The following is a 25,645-nucleotide window of genomic DNA, read 5'->3' on the forward strand; positions in this document are numbered from 1 at the left end:
GTTGCTTGATTTATTTAATGAGCTGTTAGATATGGAATATTTGGTTTGGTTTACAATAACGCACTCCATTAAATGTGTAGATAACTCTATTTGAGAGCAATCTGCGTCTAATTTGCCAGTTTTGGGGTTAATCAGTTATAATGGAGAGGTGACATCTTGATAATTGTAGTTACAAATTTCTTTTTCTGTTGAGTTGGAAAACTCTGTTGGTTTCTAAGAATTGCCTACTCTGACAAAATTAATTTTAAAAGTAATGGATTTAACAGTTCTATACCTGGAAACTGCTATAAAACAAACACCAGAATATAATCTGAGTGAATGACTAATTTGGAAAATATTTAACCTTTCAGACATTTTTAATAAACAATACTTACATTACAGTAGACTCGCTTCTGGATACCATATCGTAGAACCAAAACATCAAAGGATTGATCCAAAACCCCCATTACCATGGCTTCAGATTCCAGAGGGCCACATTCCTAATAGAATACATTAAATGTCAAAGCTATTGAATAAACAGCAATTTTTTAAAAAAGCATGAATCATACTATTTCCCACAAGACATCCATGGCAATATTCTGTAGTCTGGTCACTTAAAATTGAAGTAATTGAGGTACTTAAGTTAATTTGAAAATAATTATGATCATATTCAGCATTGCTTTAGCATGTGCTGCTTATGGATCTGAGGTATCATGTATTCAATTTACCTCTCCCAGTTTTCCACTGTTGTGAAACTAGTCAGGGGAAACATAAGTGAACAATACATGAGGAAAAGAAAGTGTTTCACCAGTTACATTTCTCCACACCTCAAATCCGTGTCACATTTGTGGTGTTAGGTTGCTGGCCCAGCATTTAATTGTGAAGTCACTGTAACCTAATCCAACTAAACATTGAAAAGACTAAAGCAAATCCATTGGTATGTTAAAAACTCCGTAGCATTACCATAAATGCCAACTTGCAAAACTTAATAATGCAGACCGACATCTTGAAAAAGCTGAAACAGTAGCAAAATCCTACAGATTATGGAAATCTGAAATAAAACAAAGTGCTAGAGAAACTCAGCAGGTCTGGCAACATCTGTGGAGACAGAAACAATGTTAACATTTCAAGTCTGATATGACCCATGTTCTGAACTGAAAGGAGCTGGAAAATGGTGTTTTTTTATTGTGAGAGAAGTGGTGCAAGTGGAACAGATTTTGAGGGTGGCCAGAGCAAAAGACAAAGAAAGTGCGAACAATGGTTAAAAAAAATAAAGAAATTATAAGTATGATAAAGAGAAAATGGTCCGATTTGCTGAAAGCAAAGTCAACAAGATACAGCTGATGGTTGAAGGTGGGGAGTTTGGAGAGCAGGGGTTGGGGCTGAGTGGAAGAAAAAATGGAGGACAGAGATCATGCTTTGAAGTTGTGAAACTCAGTACTGTGTCCTGGAGGCTTATACTTTGTATTACCATATGCAATTTGGCTCCTTTTCTTTTTACCAAAAGACTTGTAACCTATCTGTCATGAAATATGTTTCTATTTCTCCACATAAACAAGCTTCTTGCTGTCTCTCTCATGTAATTTATAAGTTTAGAACAAATTTTAGTTCCAATCCCATGTACTGGGCCTTCTAACATTAACTGAAAATTATTCAAATCTAGAATTATACTGCCTTTGATACAATTTAATTTGTTTTCTATTCAGCTTGTTTCAGATCTTCATAGACTGTTATTTAATTAAACAGAAATGGAGAAATAGCACCTTAATGAAAACACAATGATGTTGGGAGAGAGAATTGCAGGGCCAGGAATAGCGTAAATTGGAAGAGAGCCAGAACTTAGCCCATCCATGGTCTTGATACACATTAGGCTTCGGTTTAGCCACTCAACCAGAAGAATGATTTACTCGTACTAATAAATCCTTTATCAAGAACATATCTTTTTTTTAATATTATTCATTTTAGTACATCTAATGCATGGATCCAGGGTATACTTGCATGGTGACTGGAATGTTGGACTAGCAACCTATAGGTTGAGTTCAAATTAAACGATTGTAAATTGTATCAATAAACACAACAAATTGTGTGCTGCACAGTAAAACAAAAATGACCATGAAAAGCTGATGGATTTTAATCCCCATTGAAACAATTACTACTCTCATGATAATGAGTAATGGGGCATAAAGACATCATCCAAATCCTAAGAATAAGCAGAATGTTAATATTCATCAACCATGCTAATAATCTCTGAAGCTACTCTCATAAACGAGATTCTGGCATAGCATTCTAAGCAGATCTACGGGGATTGTATTATTTAATCTGGCTCCTTTATCATGTTGGCACAATCACAGACCCAGAAAAAAATTCATTTAAAGCACAAAATCTGGGGAAATTGAGTTTAATTTAGTTGTGCGAGCTGTGTGAACTGGCTTATGGACTCTGCTCTCCTAGAATTGACCTAAACAGTGCCAGTATAAAAGCTATGTAATATTCAATTTTAATTTATTGTGTTCTCACTCTCTTCCAAGTTCAAAGCCCACTTTTTTATTTTTTCACAGGATCTGGATGTTGCTGGCAAGGTCAACATTTATTACCTATGAAAAGGACTGTTTTAAAAACCAAGGACTGTGGTAAGGATTATTGCACTTTTCAAAAGCAAGCAACCTGCCACTCATTGTAAGTGCAATTTACACCAATGTTTGCGCAATCAGTACGGAGATTACTACAGATGAGTTGGAAACGGTTGGGAAAGCAAAATGATATTTGGATGTGGTGTTAGTTGATACCAAATCCTGTACTGCATCTTAGATATGGCAAAGGATTTTCTGCAGGTAACACAGTTGACCTAACAGTCTAAGGGAACTTTCAAGGACCAGGTTGATTGACTTGGTGGGTAAACTAGAGGTAGCAATTCCTGTTAAGAAGAGTTAAGAAGACAGAGATAATTGACGTACTATGATTTATGAATAATTCATTTATTGTCACTTGCATTTTACAGTGAATAATACAGTAAAATACAGTGACAAGCTTCAACTGTCGCCAGAATCCAGCGCCATTTTGAATAGATTAAGAATAAAAAGGATAAAAGGTATAGCTGAAAGAGAGTCTTGAGCCCTCAGCTGGCTCACCAACGACACTTGCTCCTGCCAAAGCTGATGCTGGGTCCTATGCTAAACCCACACTTGCCCCGCAACCAGGAGTCCCTGGCTCTGCTGCAACCTCAATGATACCAGGAGTCCTGGCTCCGGGCATACTATGCTGCTGCTGCTAAAGCCGCCACTTCTCCAATGCCAGGAGTCCCCACTCTGGGCCTACAGCAACCAGGAGTTCCTGGTTCCACTGATAAATCAGGCTGCCGCCTCATCAAGCGTCCCGTTCAGGCCGCCCTCCTCGGAGATATCGCCTTGTTGCCATTGCCATCTTGAAAAGTCCGCTGCCACTGCCAACACGAGGTCCGAGTGCTGGGAGAATGTCCCTGCCGCTGCTGCTGCCACTACCACCAGCCGCCGTGAGGAGCCACTATTCCATGCATTGCGCACTCTAGCTGCCATGCCGATTGGCACCAACTAACTCATTGCAAAAGGTTCCAAGGTAAAGAAAAACAAAAGAAAAAAATGAAAGATAAAGAGAAGTAAAAACAAAATGAAAGAAAGCATGCGGGAGCGGTTGAGCCCCAGGTAAGAGCCCTACGCAGCTCTAATAGCACAACATTTGGATTTAGAAGAAATGAAACCAATAATGACAGTATTGAAACATCAGAATCAGGTGATATTCAGTTACAGGTAGAAGTCTGACCGTGAATTCCATTTATCACTGGCTCCTACAGGACTATTCTCATCACCATATTTGCTTACCCCTACAAAGTACTTTTTAAATACAAGTAGTGGATTTGCAATGAATTTCACGTACTGTAATCAAACTTCCTTATAAGGTTTAAATGTAGAGAATCTCAAATGCTTTCCAGATCTATGTTGAACATGTTTACTGGATTACCCTCATTTACTTTCATCTGAATAAATTCCTCCTTGGATTGACTTCATGAGCATCCTGTAAAGTGCAAAAACCTTTTGTCCACTAATGATGGAAATTTAATGATTCATAACTCTCAATATTGTGCCTCACTTTAATTGTAAATCCACAACAGTTGGGAGCAAGGGTTAAAGAATATGAATATAATCATAGATTTCTTTAAACCAACTGGAAGTCATCTTAAAAAGAAACTGTTAACCTCTTTATAAAAGATAATTTATGAATATAGTCGGTTCTGCTATAATGCGATAGTTGCATTCCTATGCAACATCGCATTAAAGAAAATTGCACTATAAAAATAATGTGGCCTATGGGAAAAGTGAGGTTGGGGCAGATCACCAAAAAAAAATCACTCAAAATTGCTCAACAATCACTCAAAAGCCTAACACAAAGGATAGCACAATTTGAATAAATGTTTAATTCATATCTAATAGTGAAATTAAAGTAAATTTAACACTTTACCTTGAAAAAATGTCAAGATGACATGAAGGGGGAGGAGGTTGTACTGTACCTCTCTCAGAAAGCACTTCACAACAAAGCCCGTGAAATGATCACATGATGCTGGTGCAGAGACTCTTTTGGCGCTAACAGTGTACGTATTCATGACAAAGCCCATGAAACAATCATGTGATGTCGACGCGTACTCCTCCGCGCACTGATGAAATTGTGGTATAGACAACACAAGTTTGCGTTTTAGAAATAGCGTTCCCCTATTCGCCAATCGTGTTACAGCCAATTCACATTGACGGAACATGCATTTAAGCAGAACTGACTGTACAACAATCCTAACTATTAAAGTTAATGAAATTGCCCTTCATAATGGGGAGGTAATGGTCTATTGGTGTTATTGCTTGACTGTTAATCCAGAGAGCCAGATAATGTTCTGGGCACGGTAGATGGAATTTGAATTCACTGAAAATCTGGAATTAAGGGTGTAATGATGACCATGAAACTGTTTCAATTGTTGGAAAAAAAAAACCCATCTGGTTCACTAATATCCTTTAGGGACGTGTTTACCTGGTCTGGCCTACATGTGACTCCAGACCCAGAGCAATGTGGTTGATTCTTAACAGCCCTTTGGGCAATTAGAATTGCACAATAAATGCTGGCCTAGCCAGCGACGCCTTCATCTCATGAATGAATTGAATAAAAAAACACACCAGACTTAATCCTGTTATTGGTATTAATTCATAAATAGTATTAATATTTGCTGTGATTTTCCCAGACACTTTCTCAGGTAAATTTCCAATTTGCTTGTACAGCATTTACTTTGGAAGAGAAATAGTTCTGTCTAGCATCAAGCCTAAATTCTGGAAAGAGGTTTTTTTCTTACAAACTAAATATAATTGATACTGGACTCCTTTGATGTTTCACTGGGTAAATGCATTTTCTGAATGATACTGAGGAATACAGACTATGAAAGGACACAGGTTGAATCCATGTTGTGTAGACAAGTTAACTGATCTCACAATTTCTATGCCTCAACGTATTGAAAGAATACTGAATGTTTTTGCTTGCAATTGAAATTCCTAAAAATATATATGGATATCAGATGGAAGACAGGATTAAGTTCAGTTGTTTTAACTCCTGTGACCTAACAGTCTATTGTCAATTACTGTCCAAGTTCACTTAAAAGATCACTTCTGGTGCCTGTGGAGCTGCATCACACCACTGATCAGCTTACAAATGGAGGAAAAGAAAGGAAAAGAAAATGCTAAACTAAAACTCTATGGAGCAATATTGTCTTCACAGTGATTAAATACATGCATAAAGAAAATTTCCCTCAGTAAAAGAGATTTCCCAAAGCATGAACTGGGTTAAAAATAACATTTGTTAATGGTCATAAGTAGTCTAACAGAGAAACCAGTGTTTCCGTATGTTGAAATGCAAATTGCCAAGGATATTTCTTTCCCTTTTTGATTAAAAATTAAACATAACTTTCACATTGGTTGTAACACTAGCAATCTAGACTCTTGGTTCAGGCCCAGTGTGATTGGAACAGTTCTACTGAACCCTTGCTAAATATGCTGTGAAAAAATCAGACATCAGCACAAGCCAGTCTGATCTTCACTGACTGCTTAATTACATTTATAATTGCACTATTTATTAGATAACTATTTATCTGAAATTGAATACATAAACACATCATCAATAATTGTACTTTTCAATGATCAGATCTCCCATGGTTTTTGTTCCAAGCTGAAAATTTGTATTAGGGTCATAATGTCAAGTAGTATAACCTGAGGCACAGTATCACTGACATTGGGATTTCAAAGCAGTATCAAGGGGACAGGGTCTCTGTCAAATGGTACTTATACAGATATGGTGTGGGGGATTTGGGTTTCTTTAAAAACTAGAGAGGAAACTTCTTCAAATGCTAAGGAATCCAGTGTTAAAGAGAGAGAGAGAAAACTCGTCCACTTTGGCAGGAAGAATAGAAAGCAACATATTATTTAAACAGAAACAGACTGCGTAAGTCTATTTGACAGTGGGATCTGGGTGATCAAGTACATGAATTCCAATGCTACAAAATTTGGATAGTGGATTAGGATATAGCTGTCAAACAAATTGATTAAACAGTAAATAAAATACATTTTGTTCACCTGCCATTTAGGCGCACTCAATCAACCCAATCAAATGTCAGCATAACTAGCCTGATTTTTAACTGTCTGCATACCAACATTTATAGCATGCTATTTATTTTGGGGAGAGGGAGAAATGTTCACTTTTGCAGGAAGCATAGATAACAACATAATATTTAAACAGAAAGAGACTGCATAATCACGGTACAGAGGGATATGGGTGCCCAGGTTCATGAATCTCAAAAATATTGGTATGCAGATACAAGTGATATGCAAGCCAAATGCAATGTGGCCATTTATTGTGAATGAATTGGATTATGAAAGTAGGGAGGCTTTGCTAGAGTTGTATCAGGTGCTCGCAACACCACACGAGTAGTGTGTAAAATTTTGGTCTCCTTATCAGAGAAGATTCACTTGACAGATTCTTGAGATGAAGAGGTTGTTTTTTGGGGAAAGGCAGCACGGTGGCTTAGTGGTTAACACAGCTGCCTCACAGCGCCAGGGACCCGGGTTCGATTCCACCCTTGGTGTCCGTGACCACTCCCTGTGTCTGCGTGGGTTTCCTCCGGGTGCTGCAGTTTCCTCCCGCAGTCCAAAGATGTGCAGGATTGCCCATGCTAAATTGCCCATAGTGTCCAGTGATGTTTAGATTAGGTAAGTTAAACATGGGAAATGCAGAAATAGGGGAATGGGTCTGGGTGGGATGCTCTTTGGAGGGGCGGTATGGACTTGTTGGGCCAAATGGCCTGTTTCCACATTGTAGGGATTCTATGATTCATTTGGCATATATTTAATTACAACAAATTATCCACACATCTTTATCATAATTGAAGTCTGAAAAAAAAATCCTTGACCCTGATCACAGGTAAGGCCATCCCTAATAATTTCCTTGTATCACTCCATCCACATTCGTATAAAATATGCAACCAGAATTCCTGCTCTATCGGCACCCATTAAAAACTATCCCCAGTTTGTTTATAATTGCACTTTCAGTATCCAAACTTTGGGCCTATACTGAACATTGCATTCTGCAGCTGCGAAGCCATTCTGTCAGCCATTTCCATTTGAATCCATTTATTCAAGCAAGTTAAAATTAATCCTTACAAGGAGATGGTTATGGTGAGAGCAAATTCATACCAAGGCACTTCATAGAATGTTACACAGAATTTGTATCTCACAAATGTTGACACCAATCCACAAAAACAGAAAGTAGGGCAGGTTAGCAAAAGCTTGACCAAAAAAAAGTCGGTAAAAAAACCTTAAAGGAAGACAAAATGGTAGAGAAATGGAGCTATTTAGATGAAAAACAAGGCTTGGGGCCTACACAGTTGGTGATATGGCTGTTGTTAGCAGAGTGAAGGAAATCAAGGATGCATAACAAATCGGAATTGGTTGACTACGCAAATCTTGAACAGATTGTAAGACATTATAGAAATAGAGAGTGGCAAGGAGTTTGCAGATGAGAATTTTGAGCTGGTTACTTAGGAGCAATGTGCATTAGGGTGATGAGCGAATGGCACTTGGTGAAAATACCCATGGCAAATACATCTATAACAGTATAATTACACGTTAAAGTACATATTTCTGATAAATCCTTTTTACCATATAAACCACTGAGCCATATTTCTTCTGCAGGGGCCCAAATTTCTTTTTAACACACTTCTCCACTTTTAGCTTTTCTGTATAAGCTAATACTCCTCTCCCTTCCACCACCCACTTGTTAATGTCAGCACCCTTTCTCACCACTTCCTACTACTGGGATTGACTTTGGTTCACCACTCTAAATGCTATTTCTACCTTCTCCCTTTTTCTTTTCAATGGGTATGTTTGATAGCTCCTGCTTTATTTTCATTTACCTTCCTCCTTTTCATTGCCATTAATTTCTCTCTTCAATTTTCCTTCAGTGCCACTCCTTCCAGAAAACTGCTGCTAATTCTATTGACTTTGTCTCCTGTATTCACAACTAATTCCCATCCGTGTCCAGTGACTGAAATCACATTGATGAACAGCATAACAGCTAAGATACATTTCATCAGCAAAACAATTACAAGCTATCAAAAAAGTAATTGTAAGGCTTCTTACCTTCACAAAAACAGAGAAGAAAATATCAGTGCTAAGCTCTTGTACTTTTTTTGAAGCACTCTTTTTTGCATTGCAATGGTCTGCTTGTTTCTGAATGTCACTTTTATCTAAACCAAACTGATGGCCAGAACCTGAATAACAAAATCCAGAATATTAAGCACAAATCAAAATATTCACTGACCATTATTTTGTAAAGTGACTCAAAATCACTCAATTAGGTTTGAAGTTTTGTTATTGGTTGTGCTCCAGTTTATGAAACTGGCTAGCTGTTTGATAACAGAAGCAAAATATCGCAGATGCGGGATAATAGAAATTTACGCAGAAAATGCTGGAAGTACTCAACAAGTTAGGCAGAAATTGTGGCGAGAAAAACAGTTAACTTTTCAGGTTGATGACTTTCAAAAAAACACTGTCTGACTTGGTATTTTCAGCATTTTCTGGCTGACAATTTGACGGAACAGCTGAGTTTAAATGTTGAATTTACAAAATGCAATAATTTTGCTGGCACAATGTTTAAGTTTATTTTACAACTTCTGGAATAATTTAATGGATAAATGGTTATTTGAATTTGGATTTAACGAAAAAACTTGAGCAACATGCCATTTAAACAGAACAGAGCGCTCTTAAGTGAGAATCCATACAATGTGACTCATTTAGTCAATGAACAACTGGCCTCCAGATGAACTGTTGCTTCAAATGCCTGTAATGCACTTACCAGTCAAAAAAACTACAAGTTAGTTTTGTAACTTCAGTACTATTTATTTCAATTTTAGTCTTGATGAGCTATACCAGGAGTTGGGGAAATTTTTAGATCAATAATTAGATGAGATAAAATAAAGGAATTCAAACGATGCTGACGTTGTCAAAACCTATTTCCACAATTGCACACTTTTAATTGTACTCTGCAAGATGAATGCATGAAGAGTTCTGGTTGATTGCATCTGATAAATGTTAAACTGACCTTCAGTTGGAAAGCAGTTACTTAGTACAATTTCTCCAAATGAAACAGAATTTACTTTATAAAGGGTAAGTATAATTGGTTAAAACTGAATACAACTTCAATAATCCTTATGGCTTTCTTAATTGGCAACAGATACCAATCTCTCATTCTTCAATACAGATAAAAGAGAAACAAAGGATTCAGAAAGTTCAGAAATAATCATTTAAAAATACATTTTTGAGATTTTTCTTGTTTAGTTAACAGTTTGATTCAAAGAAAATGCTGTAAATATCATGCTGTGAAAACAGAAGCAGTCTGTATGCAGAAGCAGCTACAAACAGGAATACAATTTTTCAAATTCAGTATTATACATCAGAAGATGCAAATAATTTAAATGAAAAACAAATAGTTGTGGGGAGACATTGGTCACCTGATAGAAATTCAGGGCCAGAACCCAAACTAATTATTTTTCTTCCTTCATGAACACAGGAATTCTGAAAATATTCCACAGGTGTGTGGCAAAAATAGGCCTTCATTGGCTGAAAACAAAATCCAAAGGTCAAATTTGAGATGTGAGACCCTGCTTAAAAATGGCTCTTCTCAGCTGTACAAATCCATTTTAAACCATTAAAAGCATTATAGGAAAAATATATATTTATTCAATATTTCATTTTTTTTCACTACAGACACCCACATTCTCACTTTCAGCAAAGATTGTGTTACCTACCAAGTGATGCAGCAAGAAGTCGATGCACAATAATATCAGCGTAACGGCGAATAGGGGAAGTGAAGTGAGTGTAGAGAGGCACGTTGAGTGCATAATGGCGGAATAATGTTTCATCACGAAGGACTCCAGTACAGAAGTACTGTGCCATCTGGAAAGAGATTAATTACACTTTCCCTGAAGTTGCTTTCATTTAGGAACATATAAAACATATGGCAGAATGTGTTTTTGTATATGCCTCACAATCTATGGTATTGCTTTCTAAGATATTTCAGAACATTGTAGTCACCAAGAAAACATAAGCCACAACTCTATGGACAAGCAGGAATGTTTGTGGAGGTATCCTTCCCTTCAAAGAATGAAGATGACTCAGAAGTACCTTTTTGTGCTCTTTTTCATTCATGAAATCATTAATGTAGATGTAGATTGACAGATTAATGATATTGGGGTGGATGAACCCTTCTGCCAAAAATGTCCCATAAGTCAAGTGAATGAACACTTAGGTGTGTTCTGCACAACAGTTTAACAAAACTTCGATGTCCAGCATTTACAAATAGCCTCAACAGGCAATCACAAATGAGTAAAGAGCAGCCACAGAATGAGACAGCTGGGGCAGCACAGTGGCTCAGTGGTTAGCACTGCTGCCTCACAGCGCCATGGACCCAGGTTCAATTCCATCCGTGGGCGACTGTCTGTGTGGAGTTTGCACAATTTCCCAGTGTCTAAGTGGGTTTCCTCCACGTGATCTGGTTTCCTCCCACAGTACAAAGATGTGCAAATTACGTGGATTGACCGTACTAAATGTCCAGGGATGTGCAGTCTAGGTGGATTGGCCTTTGGAAATGCACGGTGATAGGGTGTGTCTGGGTGGGATGCTCTTTGGAGTGTAGCATGAACTTGATGGGCCGAATGGCCAGCTTCCACACTGTAGGGATTCTATGATTCATTACCCAGAATCACAGGTCGAGAAAATGTATCCAAGGACAACATATGTAAAGAAGTGAATGTAGTTCTGATAATCAATTAAAAACTGGAAGTTAATATTTGAATAACTGGATTTAATTTCAAAACACCTTGCTGGTGAGTGGCAATCTCACGCAGATCATCACTCCACCATTTTTTTTAAAGAAAGAAGGGAGCTCTGCATCTCTGACAGGAGATTCTGCTCTACCTCATAAATGAGGAGACATACTTTCATTCTGACAGTTCTTTCTAAGTAGAGATAAAAAGATGGAGCAAATAAATTTACAAATTTGCAAAAAGAAAGATTTCTTGTATCCAACATTATTATTTTCCATTGAGATGATGGTGAAGTCGCAATGTCATTGGACTAGTAATCCAGGTTAGTTCTCCAGGGGCATGGGTTCAAATCTTACCAACCCATTGTGGTATTTCAAATTTAATTAATAAATCTCAAATATTAACAGTCATTTGGTAGTACAGAACTTGAGTGCTGCTGAAGGCAGACTCATTTTATCAAATCTTTATTGTGTTGCAAAAATCTGAAGGGATATGATGCGCCCGTCTTTCTGATGTCTGGCTTACATACCTGACATCACACTCCTAGTTAAATTTAGGAACATTACTCATTTGTGTGATACACAGAACATCTCTTCAGCCTGACAGCAACATCCTCTTAGTGAAGAATACCACTTGTGCTGCTACAATTGGGGGTTGCAATGGCCTAGTGGTATTATCGCTAGACTACTAATCCAGAAACTCAGCAAATGGCAAATGGTGGAATTTGAATTCAATAAAGAATCTAGAATTAAGGGTCTAATGATGACTATGAAACCATTGTTGGTTGTTGGAAAAACCTATCCAGTTCACTATTGTCCTTGAGGGAAGGAAATCTGCCATCCTTACCTGACCTGGCCTACATGTGACTCCTGACCCATAACAATGTGGTTGACACTCTGGGCAATTAGGGATAGGCAGTAAATGCTGGCCTAGCCAGAGATGCCAACATCCCATGAGTAAATTAAGAAAAATTAGTAGCGCCATATAAAGCCAACTTCCTCTGTTGTTCAAGCTTTGGAGACATTTTATTCCGGATAACAGAGATAGGCAATATTCAGGACCAAAAGATTGGCAATAAGGCTGTCTGAGTTTGTATAAAGTAATCCTGTGGGATAATAGTTATATGGACCACATAATTTCTTGTTGGATTCTGTGCAACAGTGCACAACATTAGATGCTAAATGTGCCATCCTTATCTGGCTTGGCCTATATGTGACTCCAGACCTGCAGCAATGCGGCTGACTGTTAACTGCCCTCTAAAATGTCCCAGCAAGCCACTCAGTTCAAGGGCAATTAGCAATGGGCAACAAATTTTTGATAAATTAATTTAAATTTCACCAGCTGCTTTGATAAGATTTGAACCCATGTCCACAGAATATTAGCTTAGACCTCTGAATTACTCGTCCTGTGACCTTACCAGCATACCACAAATATATTTTCTATATCTGAGTTACAATATATCATAAATGCATGAATTTTCAATTGTGAATGACAGTACAGTACACATACAATATTTATGTTCAATTTCAGGCAAATATAAAATTTGCAATTGAGTTAGGAATGTAATGCCTTGTACTGAACTCAAGAATGTGTCATAAGACACATTTGGTGATCAAAGCTTCAAAGTACCCTATAATGAATTTTCTCTAAACATTCTGTTTGTACAGTCAACTTAAATATGAGCATGTTACATTATTACATTAAATTGTGTCAGCTCACAGAAATGTAGATAAGCACAAAGAATATAAAGTTCTTTTGAAATAACAATGTATTTGTAATTACACAAATGCCGTATACGCAAGTTTATTTTCTTGGAGTCCGGAATAATGTACATTTTTGTTAGCAGACTAATATATCATTCTTATTCAAACAAAAGATCTTCATACCATTTAAATCACTTTTACCTGCATTGGTCGAGAGCACATATGGGTCAGTACTTCTTTTCTGGCAGCAGAATACTGATCATTCCCAACAGTTTCATTTAGGGTGTTCTGTTTTACAAGTCAGCAAACAAAAAAAGTTAGCTTTGAAATCATACTACCTTCACAAATTGTAAGCTAACCAGCAGAAACATTTAATTTTACATGAGCATTGATCAAAGGTTTATTTCTTCATCTTCTTCACTGGTAAACATCAAGTAAATATATTTTAATGTAATTTTTTTGTGAGACAGTGAAGATATTATTAAACCAGGCTTTCTGTTAATTTTTAACTATTGCTTGAAAAGCGGGTACTCAAATTTCACTACATAATAGCTGGAAGTTTCATACGATATTCTTCCACCACAAAGAAGGAAACATTGGATTGGGTTTCTACTTGTATCTAGGATTTGGCTTGCTTTGATACACCTTAAATAAATCAAAACGATATACACTCTGCCAAAATTCATATTTTGTCTACTCAAGTAAGACTGCAGTACAATACTGGGTAAAATATATTTCAACTTCACTTTTAAGTAAAAACATCAAGGTAACAGAGGTGGTGGAGGTGAGTACAATTCGGACATTTCAGAGGCATCTGGATGGGTATATGAACAGGAAAGATCTGGACGGATATGGGCCACATGCTGGTAAATGGGACTAGGTCAGATTGCGATATCTGTTCAGCATGGATAAGTTGGACCCAAATACAGCATAATACTTAGTTTCAGAACTATAAGCCGTTTGCACCAGCTAGGTAATACAGCATAACTACATTCAAAATTAGGATATCACAAACCCAACAGTTTTAGTCATTATAGTTTCCTTAAGAGGCAGCAATTATATCCTTGGCCCACTGGATAGTTTTTAGTTTCTATCTTTCTCTGTGATTTCTGTTTCCAGCATCTGGTGTATTTTTTACCAGGGTATCTGTGATCTCTCCAAAGATGCTAAAGATGCATGAAGGAGAGGGTGAAGTGATCTCCACAATCAGTTTGAACCACTGATCTGAATTGCAGACCACAAACACAATTTTCAGTAAATGACTTTTGAGAGTTTCAAAGAGAACTGTTCAGGGGCAGGGAATAAGCAGGAGTACAGAGTTTTCAAAATAGCATTCTCCCTCAAATGGCTGTCTCCCCTAAAATGAAGTTTGAATTAATTTTAAGAGTAAACAGATCGGATTTTATTTCAGAGATGCCTGCTTCAATTGAGCCTCTCGAGCTGAAGCAATTTCAGGAATGATTTGGTCCTTAATCAATATGATGTAAACATAAAATTAAATAAACAAACTAAAATAAAACAAAGAACTGCCTTAAAAATAAACTGCCAAGGGAATTTGTATGAAGAAATCTTGTAAACAACTCAAGGAGGTCTTATTGTTTATGTTAAATATACAGAAATTATGGATTTTCTGATCAAATTTCATATTTATTTGAGTACAATTATCAATATATTCTTGTTTTGATTTACCTTTGTGTATGTGATCAAAGTCAACCCTGCACATGATAACTCAGGATGTGAAACAACCCATTGCAAACTAAAATGAAGATGCCCAGGAACAGCTATTATTAATTTTAGTATGGAAAGTGCCTTGTCACAAAGGGAAATGTCATTCATACTGGTGTAGAATGTTTCAAATTTATATAAGTATATTCAAGTTATAAAATGGAAGTAGGTGCTACTGCTTCTATTTTCAACTAAGATATTCAATATTGTTTGCAAGGAACAGTTTCAAATATCAGAGATATACTTAGACAATTATGAAACAAATTCATGCATACGAACCATCTCCTAATAAGTTGTCAATCCTCCCAGAATGTCCAGCCCCAAAGAAAAATACTTTGAATTCATGACGTGTGCTCATATGCCCACTCCTCACGGGTCAGAGGTGCACACAAATTGTACCCAAGGAATTCAGAACAAAGATTTAATGGATCGATTCCCTGTTCAAAATGGGATTTTCATCAGCCTGTTCTAAATGATGTTTGTTTTGAGATTCTGGGTTTTTTGCAAAACTGGGTGTCATATGATTAAGCCCCTAGGAATACATCAAACAAGTGCTGACATTTCATAGAATGGTCACTTAAAAGTGCACTAATAACATTTTACTTTTACAATTATACTTAAAATTTGAAAGACAATTGGAAAACCTGTTTATTTGACAAATGTTGATTCAAAAGTGTTTCAACTCATCTGTTTTCAATAAGAGGCAGAAGTTTCTCTTAAATTATCACAGTTTTGTATCCAATGTTCTGTAAACTCACATGTAATGCGCCTGCAGTTCGTAAGTCAAGCTTAACTCCCAGCTCCTCAAAGAATGCAGCGAGGTCATCGAGCATGTTTGTTTGTGGTGGTGGATGTCGGCGTAGTAAAGCTTGTTCATGGAATAAACCATAGATGATATGTGCAACTGCCATGTTTGCCAGTAACATGAACTCTTCAATCAACCTAAAAAAAGTGCAATATGTTTCAAGGTAATAAAAACGCCATGTGTAACTTAACATTGCCATTGATAAAAAGCAAGACTTCATACAAATACAAACTCCTCCTTTACTGCTGCGGGAGGAAGGAGGGCAAGGGAGTGAACATCAGATGAAACAGTGCGAGGAGAAAAATTATGTATGCTGTCACAGGCAAGTTGTGAGTTGACTGGTTGAACAGCTACTCTTATAGACTGTATTTCAACTTCAGTAATTTTGAAAACATACATTTCTAAACTAAGACAGAGAAAGAAAAAAATCATAGGTACAGGAGACGGAACTGACTGATGAGTAAGGGGTAAAGAATTTCTATTTTCTACTTATCCCGGGTTTTTAGAGAGTAGTGCAAGAGCAAGGTAAAGTAGATAAAGTCACAGATGGTAAAGTAACTCTAAAGTATAAGTTAAGGTATGGCAGTGCAGCTTGGTCAAGTAGAATGGTCATCCTGTAGCAGGTGAGAGTTGTGGATGCTTTTAGGTAGATGAGCCCCTGTGCAGAAACTGTTACTAGCTGTACAAGCTTGAGCTCCAGGTTTCAGAACTTGAGCAGCAGCTAGAGTCACAGAGGTGTATCTGTGAGGCACAGAACTACATGGACAGCACATTCAGAGAGATGGTCACACTGTGCATTAGGGGAAGCAAGAAGGTAGGAATGGATGACTGCACAAAAAAGACCAAGAGAAACAGGCAGGTAAAGAAGGTTTTCCCAGAAGTCCTGCAGGTCATGAGACCATTATCTGTACTGGATATCAGTAATGTTAATGGATCTTTGAAGGAACGTAGCAAGAGCCAAGCCAAGCCACTGGCACCATGGGTGGCAGCTGTACAGGAGAGGAGGAAGAAGAGCAAAGGGAAGTGCTGACAGGGAATTCTTTAGTTAAGTGAACAGACAAGTGTGTTTGCAGCTGTCAATGTGATGGCACGTTGCCTCCCTGGTGCCAAGGTGAAGAATGTCATGGAATGGCTGTACAATATTCTTCTTCTGGAGGACAAACAGCCAATGGTCATTGTCCATATTGGTACTAATGACATAGATAGGAAGGAGGATTTTATCTGCAATCATCATTTAGGGAGCAGGATATAAAGTTGGCAAGCAGGACCTCTAAAGTAGTAATCTCCAGATTACTCTCAGTGAGCCACATACAATTGAGCAGAGAAATGGGAAGATAAGACAGATGAATGCATGGCTTGAAATATGGTGCAGGAGGGAAAGCTTTAGATTCCTGAGATAATGGAACTGGGTCTGAGGAAGATGGCGTTTGTACATGCCAGTCATGTTGTATCTGAACAGAGCTGGAACTGAATTATATGCGAGGCATTTTGCTAAGTTCTATTAGCAAGAGTTTAAACTAACTCAGAAGATGTCTCCAAACCAGGATAGAATATTAGAAAGTAATATTAGGGTATGTGAAATACTCGTAGAGGCAGATAGCCCTAAAATAATGAATAATAAGCAAATGGGTAGTGTTGGAGTAAAGGGAGAAATAATGAAATGTAAATCAGGGTTACACTGCATGTGTGTGAATCCACATGGTTTATGGCAGCACGGTGGCTCAGTAGTTAGCACTGCTGCCTCACAGTGCCAGGGACCTGGGTTCGATTTCACCCTCGGGTGACTGTGTGGAGTTTGCACATTCGCCCAGTGTCTGCATGGGTTTCCTGTGGGTGCTTCAGTTTCCTCCCACCGTCCAAAGATATGCAAGTTAAGTGGAATCGCCATGCTAAATTGCCCACAGTGTCCAGAGATGTATATTAGACATGGGAAATGCAGGGTTACAGGGATAGGGTTGAGGTTGGTTCTGGATGGGATGCTCTTCAAAGGGTCGGTATGGACTCAATGGGTCAAAGAGCCTGCTTCCACACTGTAGGGATTCTATGATAATGATAATTAACAAAAGTGGGGGCAGGCAGTTTGTATTGAGGGATTAAGATCCGATGGAGATAATGGAGACCTGACTTAAGGAAAGACAGATCTGTATGTTAAATGTTCCCGTTTACAAAGTGTTTAGAAAGGTTAGGAAAGGAAAAAATGGAGGAGGGATGGAGTTTTTGGTGAAAGAAAGCATTGTAGTACAGGTGAAAGAGGGTGTGTTTCAGAGGCCTCAAGGTCAGAATTGATTTGGCTGGAACTAAGGAATAGTAAGGGTGAAATTCATTGCTTAGTGTAATATATAGACCACCAAGTAGTTCAAAGGATAACAAGGAACAAATCTGCAAGGAAATTACAGAGAAGTGAAAACATCATCAAGAGTTATAATGGGAGGCTTGAATTAGCCAGAATTCCGACTGGGATAGCAGTAGTGTAAGGAACAAGTGTTCTTAGGTGCTGTTGAGAAGAATTCCCAAAAGCAATGTGTGTGCTGGCCAATAAGAAAGGATGGACTGTTAGACCTGGTTCGTGGGAATGAGATGGGTCAAGTAGACCTAATGACAGTGGGAAAATATTTAGGGGACAGTGATCATTGTATCATAAGGTTTAGAATGATGGTAGACAACTATGTTGGTCAATCCAGAGTATGAATAATCAACTGGCACAGACTGGATTTCAATTAAGTAGAAAGCTGGACCAGATAGACTAGAACCAAAGATTTATGGGGAAAAACTACAGTTGAACAGGAGAAACACGCAGGTTAAACAACCTTCAAAGAGGAGATAGTTTGGACATGGTCAAGGTACATGCCCTCAAAAGGGAAAGGTAGGACAAACAAATCCAGAGCTCCCCAAATGACAAAGGAAATAGAAATTAAAGTAAAGAATAAAAAGTACCAGGTAGTTAATAAAGTTGAGAATCAAGCTTAATACAGGAAGTTTAGAAGGGAAGTGAAAAAGCAAACATGAAAAGCAAAGAGGGATGAAGAAAAAAGACCGCATCTAACAAAGAGAAATCCTAAAGTCTTCTTAAGAACATCAATAGTAAAAGGGTGGTAAAAGGACCAAAAAGGAATCTACACAGGGGCAAGAGGCATGGCTGAGATGTTAAATTAATATTTTGTATCTGTCTTTACTTAAGAGGCAAGTGTTGGCCAGGCCTTGACGACAGAAGAGGAAACTCAGTCACTTAAAGGGTTTAAAATGGATAAGGATGAGGTACTTAAATTTGATAAGGTACCAAAACCAGAACCAGATGAGATGTATCCAAGGATATTTAAGGAAGCAAGAGTGAAAATTGTAGAGAACAGGCAAAAATCTTTGCCCTTGTCTGGATTCAGCAATGATGGTGAAGGATCGCAGAATTACTAACATTATCCCCTTGTTCAAAAAAAAGGATTTAAAGATCAGCCCAGCAACTACAGATCAGTCAGTTTAACTTCGGTGATGGGAAACTTTGAGGAACAATTACTATGAAAAAAATGTGGATTGATTCTGAAGAGTCAGCAGAATTTGTTAAGGAAAAATTATATCTAACTACCGCTTCAAAAATGAAGCAAAGTTACTTGGCACACAAACCCATTTTAAGTAAGCCATATTCTGGAATGATTCCTTCGTGTCTTCTTCTTCTTCCTTGCTCGATGGCTACTCGAAACTTCCCTGTAACTGCAGGGTGACCAGCTTCTGCAACCTGCCATCCAAGAATCTCTCAGTTTCCCTCATGGTTTGCACTGACTCCAGCCATCCCTCAAGCTCAGAAACCCCAAACTCCAAATTGAATTTTGAGCAACAGGAGACACTTCCTGCACATAAGCTTATCATATTTTCCCATAAGGCACGTGCATTGAAGAGGTCTCAGCGTTTTACTTTAAAATATCCCCTTTATGTAGTTTGTTAGATTCTTACTGCTCACCATGTACATGTAATAAATGGGAAATGAATCTACAATATTGGTTGATGAGTTTTTATTCCGATAATAGGTAATCAACGTGAAACACTAAATACTTTCTCCTCTCGAAAGATGATTCCTGATCTGCTGAGTCTTTCCAATAGTTTCTGTTTTCAGTTCAGATTTCCGGCAGTTGCATGTCTTGCTGAAAATTGCATTAGTGTTTTTTTAACCTTCTGCTACCTTGTATAGTTCATTCTTTATGCTTACCACAGTCTGGTGAAGTATGACTTCTCATATATTTATTTTGCTAAACTCAAGTTCATGTATTTCTTGTAGCTTAATACTGTAGGCTACCCTTCTGTCAAACAAACAGAAGCATTAAACATGTATTTATGGTCTTTCTTTGCCTTTGAGCTTGAACTCAAAAACATTCCAGATTGGTGAGATAACAATCTTGAAATTATCACATCTTATGTTAATACTGGCCAGGTGAGCTCCCTGAGTGAAACCTGGCTTGACGGATCATACGTTTTACTTTTACAATTTGGTTACTGTGCAGTCACTGAACATATTCGCAACAGGCTGCCAATATACTTTTAACAAAAGAACATCAAAGTTTACTTTCCCAAAACAAGACAAAAAACACAACTTGTCTCATTACAAGTCTCAGAAATAAAGATCTAACCCTTTTAGCTTCAGTGACAACCTTACAGATACTCAAACCTCAGTAAAGAGTCACTCTGTTTCTACTTTAATGTTCCTTGTTCAATTGGCATGGCCGTACTTGATTTTTTTCCAGCAAAACTCTGTTTTCACTTGATGCTATTTTATTTACTTAATGTCTCTTCATGAAATCCTTAAACAAATTGCAAACACTTATTTCATATCATGCGCGATTCCTTATTTACTCTTCCATAGCATTTTGTTTCTGATGCTTTCCATTACCAACATTAAATCATTTTAGAACTTCATTTCTCCTGGCCTGACTTTTCTGGAGACTGCTAAACTGCATTACTAGTCTTGCAGGTTTTTCCTCCCTGGATGACCTGCATCCATTTGAAAGAAAGCTACACACAAACTGCTATTCTGGATGACTCTGTGTTTCTCAAAGAACTGGTCCCTGTCTCCCGCTGTTTTGGAACATGTTGTTTTGAGCAAACACTTTTTTTTTTGCCTTTCTCTACTCTTTGTTTTCTGAAGCATTGAACTATTCATCTGAAGGGATATTTTTCAAAAGCCTCACTTCAATACATGTCAATACATTTTCACTTAGAAGTCAAACCTTAACTCATGACTCAAGAATGAAAGTCAGTCCTTCTCTTCCTATTCCAAACAAGATAGAAATTCAACTCAAATTCAATACAAACACAGTTCTGTCCACTTTCGAATTCAAGTTTCCAAATAAATATATATCAAAAAACCTTCATCACAATCTTCTCTCTCTGATAGTTGTGGAGACTTATTTGAATGAGATGTGGAAAATTTTCAAACTACATTTGTTCGATATAGACCAGAAGTACTGAATGCGCTTTCATTTTTGGTCACTTCTCACAACAAAGGGGATCGTAAAAGGACAAAATGTATGAGGAGGTATGGCTTTAGTAACTGAACAAATTAGGTTGAGAATAAAACTATGAAGGATAATGATAACATTAAATTTATATATATGGGTAACAATTGGTTTCACTTGTAAATTGTGCACAGACTTTTCTTCATGTCTCCGTACCTCTGGAATATTCAAAGGAGTCATCCTCGACTCTCCTACTTCTCATCTACTTCCTGCCTCTTGATGACATCATCCCAAAGGCATAAAATAAGTTCCATACGTACCCTGAAAATACAAAGTTCTACCTGATCACCAACCCTCAGAAAATGTTCAAAGCTGTGCTGTTAAACAGCTTCTCCATCATTCAGTCTCAAGAGTCAAAATTTCCTCTAGTAAAACTACGGAAAGATCTAAACCATTCTTTTTGACTTCTCTCACAAAGTCCATTTCCCAACAACCAATTGTCTCTCCCTATCCCCCATCATACTGAACCAAAATGTTGACAACTCTGTTATCCACAACCCTGATCTAAAATTCCAAGCTCAAATTCCCTCTATCATATGGTTCACCTGTTGCTAAAACGCTAATTTATGCTCATGTTACTTCGAAACTCAAATACTTCAATGCTATCCGAGACAGCCTCCCATCATCTACGCTTATCCTAAGGTCTACTGTTCATATCCTGACACCAAATCTTATTTATCCATCACTCCTGTGCCCGCTAACCAGCGCTGACTCCAGTCTAGCATCATCCCAATTTTAAAATTCTCATCCTCATGTTCAAATCCTGACACAACCAAGCTCCTACCTAACTTTGCAACCTCCTCCAATCCAATAACCCTCTGAGATCTGTGGACACCATTCTAATGTTATGCACATCTCCTGATTTTTATTGCTGAAGCATGTGCAGCCATACTTTCAGCTACTTGAACCTCCCTCCTCATTTAAGAGGCTGAGTATTTCCTAATGAGGCTTAATGATATGTTGTTTTAAAATACTCCTGTGAAGCAACTTGGCATGTTTCACAATGTAACTTCTTGTCAATGATAAACCCAATGCCTATAGACACTTTATATATATTCATGTATAGTCAGCAACACAAAGATTATGCTTACAGTGAAAAATAAAATAAATTTTTGCATTCATGAAGAAATAATTTGCATGTTATTCTTAAAGAATACCTAATATCAATGTAATTTTTGAAAAAAAGAGATGTTATAAAATGAAAGAAAAAGAGAAAAATGTTCAAATTATAGAACAAGAATATTCTACTAATAAGATCCAAATTCTGTAATGATCTAACAACAGCATAACTTCAGAAACAAAAACAAGTTGCTGGAAAAGCTTATAAGGTCTGGAAGTATCTGTGAAGGAAAATCAGAGTTAACGTTTCGGGTCCGGTGACCCTTCCTCAGAACGCATAACTTCAGAATCATGGATCTTCCAAGGAAATGCGACAGCATGTACCATGAACAGAAAAATAGTAAAGAAATGCAAGCATGCAAATGAAATACATTATTTTGTTGACATTTAACAACTGTTTCTCATAATATATTAAAAAATGCATATTGTACAAAAAGCATTTTAAATGCATAGTTATCTTGTATGCAGAACTTTCTTGGCTCATGTGAGACTAGATGATGGAAAGACGCAGTAATATTCTAAAAATAGGAACAATTGCAATACATTAACTAGGTTAAAAGATTTCTTTATAATGTTTGAATTGCTGGGATCATGTAACATATGAATTCATTAAAAGTAGGCAGTATGTTATGATTTCACTAGATGGCAGTAGCTAACTGACCACAGATACCAGAACTGATTGCCAGAATAGGCAAACTTTCATCCACACACATAAAAGAATGCTTCATGAATCCAACACTCAAGGCAGAACAAAATGAAAACAGCTGTTGACATATTGCTGTTGGAAATTGCACCGTCAAGATTTAGATACGTTTTAAGAAGAGGCATAAAAAGCCATACAATCTAGAAGAGCTGTAGATTTGATTTCACAAAAAAATTGTAAAAATCCAAACAATGTAATTCATATTATGTTAATTTATCTGGACCAGTAAACAGTGGCTCCTATTATTAGATACATAGATAAAACGAAAATTTGTGATACATGGATAAAACTAAACTAACATTGCCACCTCTGTGCAATCAGAGGGAAAAGTCTCATTTTAAGTTAGCTTTATTTGCCTTTTCAATATATTTAGAAATATACAGAGGAGGTCCACAACATCTCAAAGGGTTGCCTTTATATCCTTTCAAACGCCCACACAGACTTCAGGAATTCTCACCAGGTAGTTTATCACTTGAGACTGTAGTTTCAAGACATTGTTGAGAAAACTGAAAAAGGTATATTAACTTCTTGTGAATTTATTTGAGTTTAGTTTCCAAGTTTTCTGTTGTTTGATTGTCTTTGCATTCTATTGGCTTCTAGCATTTAACCTGCAAATTTGAGAAGAGCTTTTCAGCTGAAAATACTGATGCAACAGTGTGTTATGTTCCACCTTTGCAACTGATCTGAGAATGCAGCATGTATTCTACATGCTGTCTGTTAAGCACACACAATTATTAGAGATTAATTGTTCAACTTGGGTAGCTAAACTGCTCATGGAGTGAATAAGAGTGCAGATAAAAGCACCTAAAATGTGCACAGAGGCTGCTTTTTAATTACAAACGCAAGGAAAATGGTAAGAAAACAGTTTAATATATTAACCGTTACCTTTGTTCCTTTAAAAGGCCTAGAACAGCTCACGGAGAAGGGGCCTTAATGGCAGAGTAGGAGGCCATTCAGACCTTAGAATCTATGTCAGCTCTCTGTACAGCAGTCCAGACAGTTCCATTTCCTTTCCCTATCCCTGTAGTCCTATAAATTTATTTTCCTCAAACGTTCATCCAATTTCCTTTTGAAATCATTTATGATTTTTGCTTCTTCAAACAATTCTAAATTATTATCACGCACTGCACACGAGTTCTTCCTCACATCCTCCCTGCACCATTTGTCCAAAAATGTGTCCCTTACTGCTTGTACTATCAGCTAATGGAAACAATGTTTCCTTTGTTAACCTTATTTAAAACTGTCATACTTTTGTACACCAGCATCAGACCTTCCTTCAATCTGTAAAATAAAATAAAGTCCTGTGGATGCTAGAAATTGGAACTTAAAAAAAAGGAAGTGCTGGAAAAACTCAGCAGGTTGGCCTGCATGTGCGTCAAGAGAAAAAGAGCCGATGTTTTGAACCAGTATGGTTTTTCTTTTGAAGTTGAGGGAAAGAAATACGGTGGGTCTTGTGCTGCTGAGAAAACAGGCAGGGTGAGGTAGAACAAAGGGAAGGTCAAGGCTAGTTTTTAAAGGGTGGGAGAATTAAAATAACAATGATGTCATGGAACAAAAAGGCAGGGGAGTGGAATTGATTGTGGTAATAAAAAAAAAATTGGTCCAGACTAAGTGTTAATTGCAGAATAAAGGACAGCTATGTCTGAAAGCAGAAATATGAAATCAAGATACTTTTCAGAAGGAAAATGAAGATGGAGGTCAGAGTTCATGGTCTGACACTGTCCAGCACAATGGTGAATCCACCAGTGTGTAAAGCGCCTAAAAGTAAGATGAGATATTGTTCCTCAATCATGCACTGGGATTCACTTGAACATTGCAGCAGGCCTAGGACAAAATGTGAGACAGAGAGAACAAAGTTCTTAAATTGCCAATTTATAATGCCAAAGAACTGGAAGGTAAAGATTATGCTTGGGGACTAAGTGAAGGTGTTCCACAAAGCTGTCAGTGCGTGTTTGTTTGGTGTCCCTAGCGTAGAGGAGCAAAACAGTGTACTTAATTGAAATAAGAACAAATAAAGCACTACCTCACTTGGAAGGAATGTTTGTCTCTTGGACAACGATGAGGGAGGAGATAAAATGTGTTATACCTCCTGCAATAGTGTGGGAAGACTGCACAGCAATGGGATGAAGTGTTGCCTTTCAATTTCTGTACTTCACAGCCTTATGAACTAAATGCTCAGTTCAATCATTTCAATGAACTCTGTTCTTCATTTTGACATTTTTTCAGCTAAGTACCTTGATTTCAAATTTTTGCTTTTTTTTCTGCCATTAACACTTTGGACCAATGCTTTGCTTCATCTCTATAATCATTACCACTCCCATTGGGTTTTTGTTCTATGATATCTTTGTTATTTAATTTTTCCTAACTTCTAACCTATCCCTGACCTTCCCCTTTGTTCTACCTCATGCTTTATTCTACAGCATAAGACGTCATCGTGGCTCAGTGGTTAGCACTGCTACCTCGCAGCACCAGGGGCCCAAGTTCGATTCCAGCCTCAGGCGACTGTCTGAGTGGATTTTGTACAATCTCCCTATGTTTGCATGGGTTTTCTCCAGGTGCTCTGGTTCCCTCCCACAGTCCAAAGATGTGCAAGTTGGGTGGATTCACTATGCTGAAATTGTCCCTCGTGTTCAGGGATGAGTAGACAATGTGGATTTCCCCTGGTAGAGACAACAAGGTGCAGGGCTGGATGAACACAGCAGGCCAAGCAGCATCATAGGAGCAGAGAGGCTAAAC

General features: G+C 37.6%; 1 protein-coding gene across 2 annotated transcripts; it reads right to left on the bottom strand.

Moving 5' to 3' along the window:
* Window positions 1–302: 302 nt before the first annotated feature.
* On the bottom strand, window positions 303–21,856 carry LOC109927543 (DIS3-like exonuclease 2). 2 transcript variants are annotated; one of them, XM_048621397.1, is made up of 6 exons: window positions 21,244–21,856; window positions 15,543–15,726; window positions 13,261–13,347; window positions 10,340–10,487; window positions 8,673–8,803; window positions 303–479 (listed from the first exon to the last, which is right to left on the bottom strand). In XM_048621397.1, exons 2-6 carry the CDS (start codon window positions 15,708–15,710, stop codon window positions 357–359), a joined length of 657 nt encoding a protein of 218 aa, XP_048477354.1. In that variant the 5' UTR covers window positions 15,711–15,726; window positions 21,244–21,856; the 3' UTR covers window positions 303–356. The 2 variants fall into 2 exon arrangements, with proteins under 2 accessions (XP_048477354.1, XP_048477353.1); XM_048621396.1 differs by lacking the exon at window positions 21,244–21,856 and having other exon boundaries at window positions 15,543–17,018.
* Between the last annotated feature and the right edge of the window lie 3,789 nt (window positions 21,857–25,645).

The sequence above is a fragment of the Rhincodon typus genome, unplaced genomic scaffold (genome assembly GCF_021869965.1).
Source record: "Rhincodon typus isolate 14 unplaced genomic scaffold, sRhiTyp1.1 hic_rhity00000630, whole genome shotgun sequence".
NCBI lineage: Eukaryota > Metazoa > Chordata > Chondrichthyes > Orectolobiformes > Rhincodontidae > Rhincodon > Rhincodon typus.

What these genes read in the sequence shown, in the direction of transcription:
- LOC109927543 (XM_048621396.1), bottom strand. Translation starts at nt 15,809, where the DNA reads ATGAAGTCTTGCTTTTTATCAATGGCAATGTTAAGTTACACATGGCGT. An exon ending in ACTTCTTGCTGCATCACTTG is followed by an intron (nt 8,804 to 10,339) that starts GTAGGTAACACA and finishes TTTGTTATTCAG; the next exon opens with GTTCTGGCCATCAGTTTGGT. An exon ending in TCTTCTCTGTTTTTGTGAAG is followed by an intron (nt 480 to 8,672) that starts GTAAGAAGCCTT and finishes GTATTCTATTAG; the next exon opens with GAATGTGGCCCTCTGGAATC.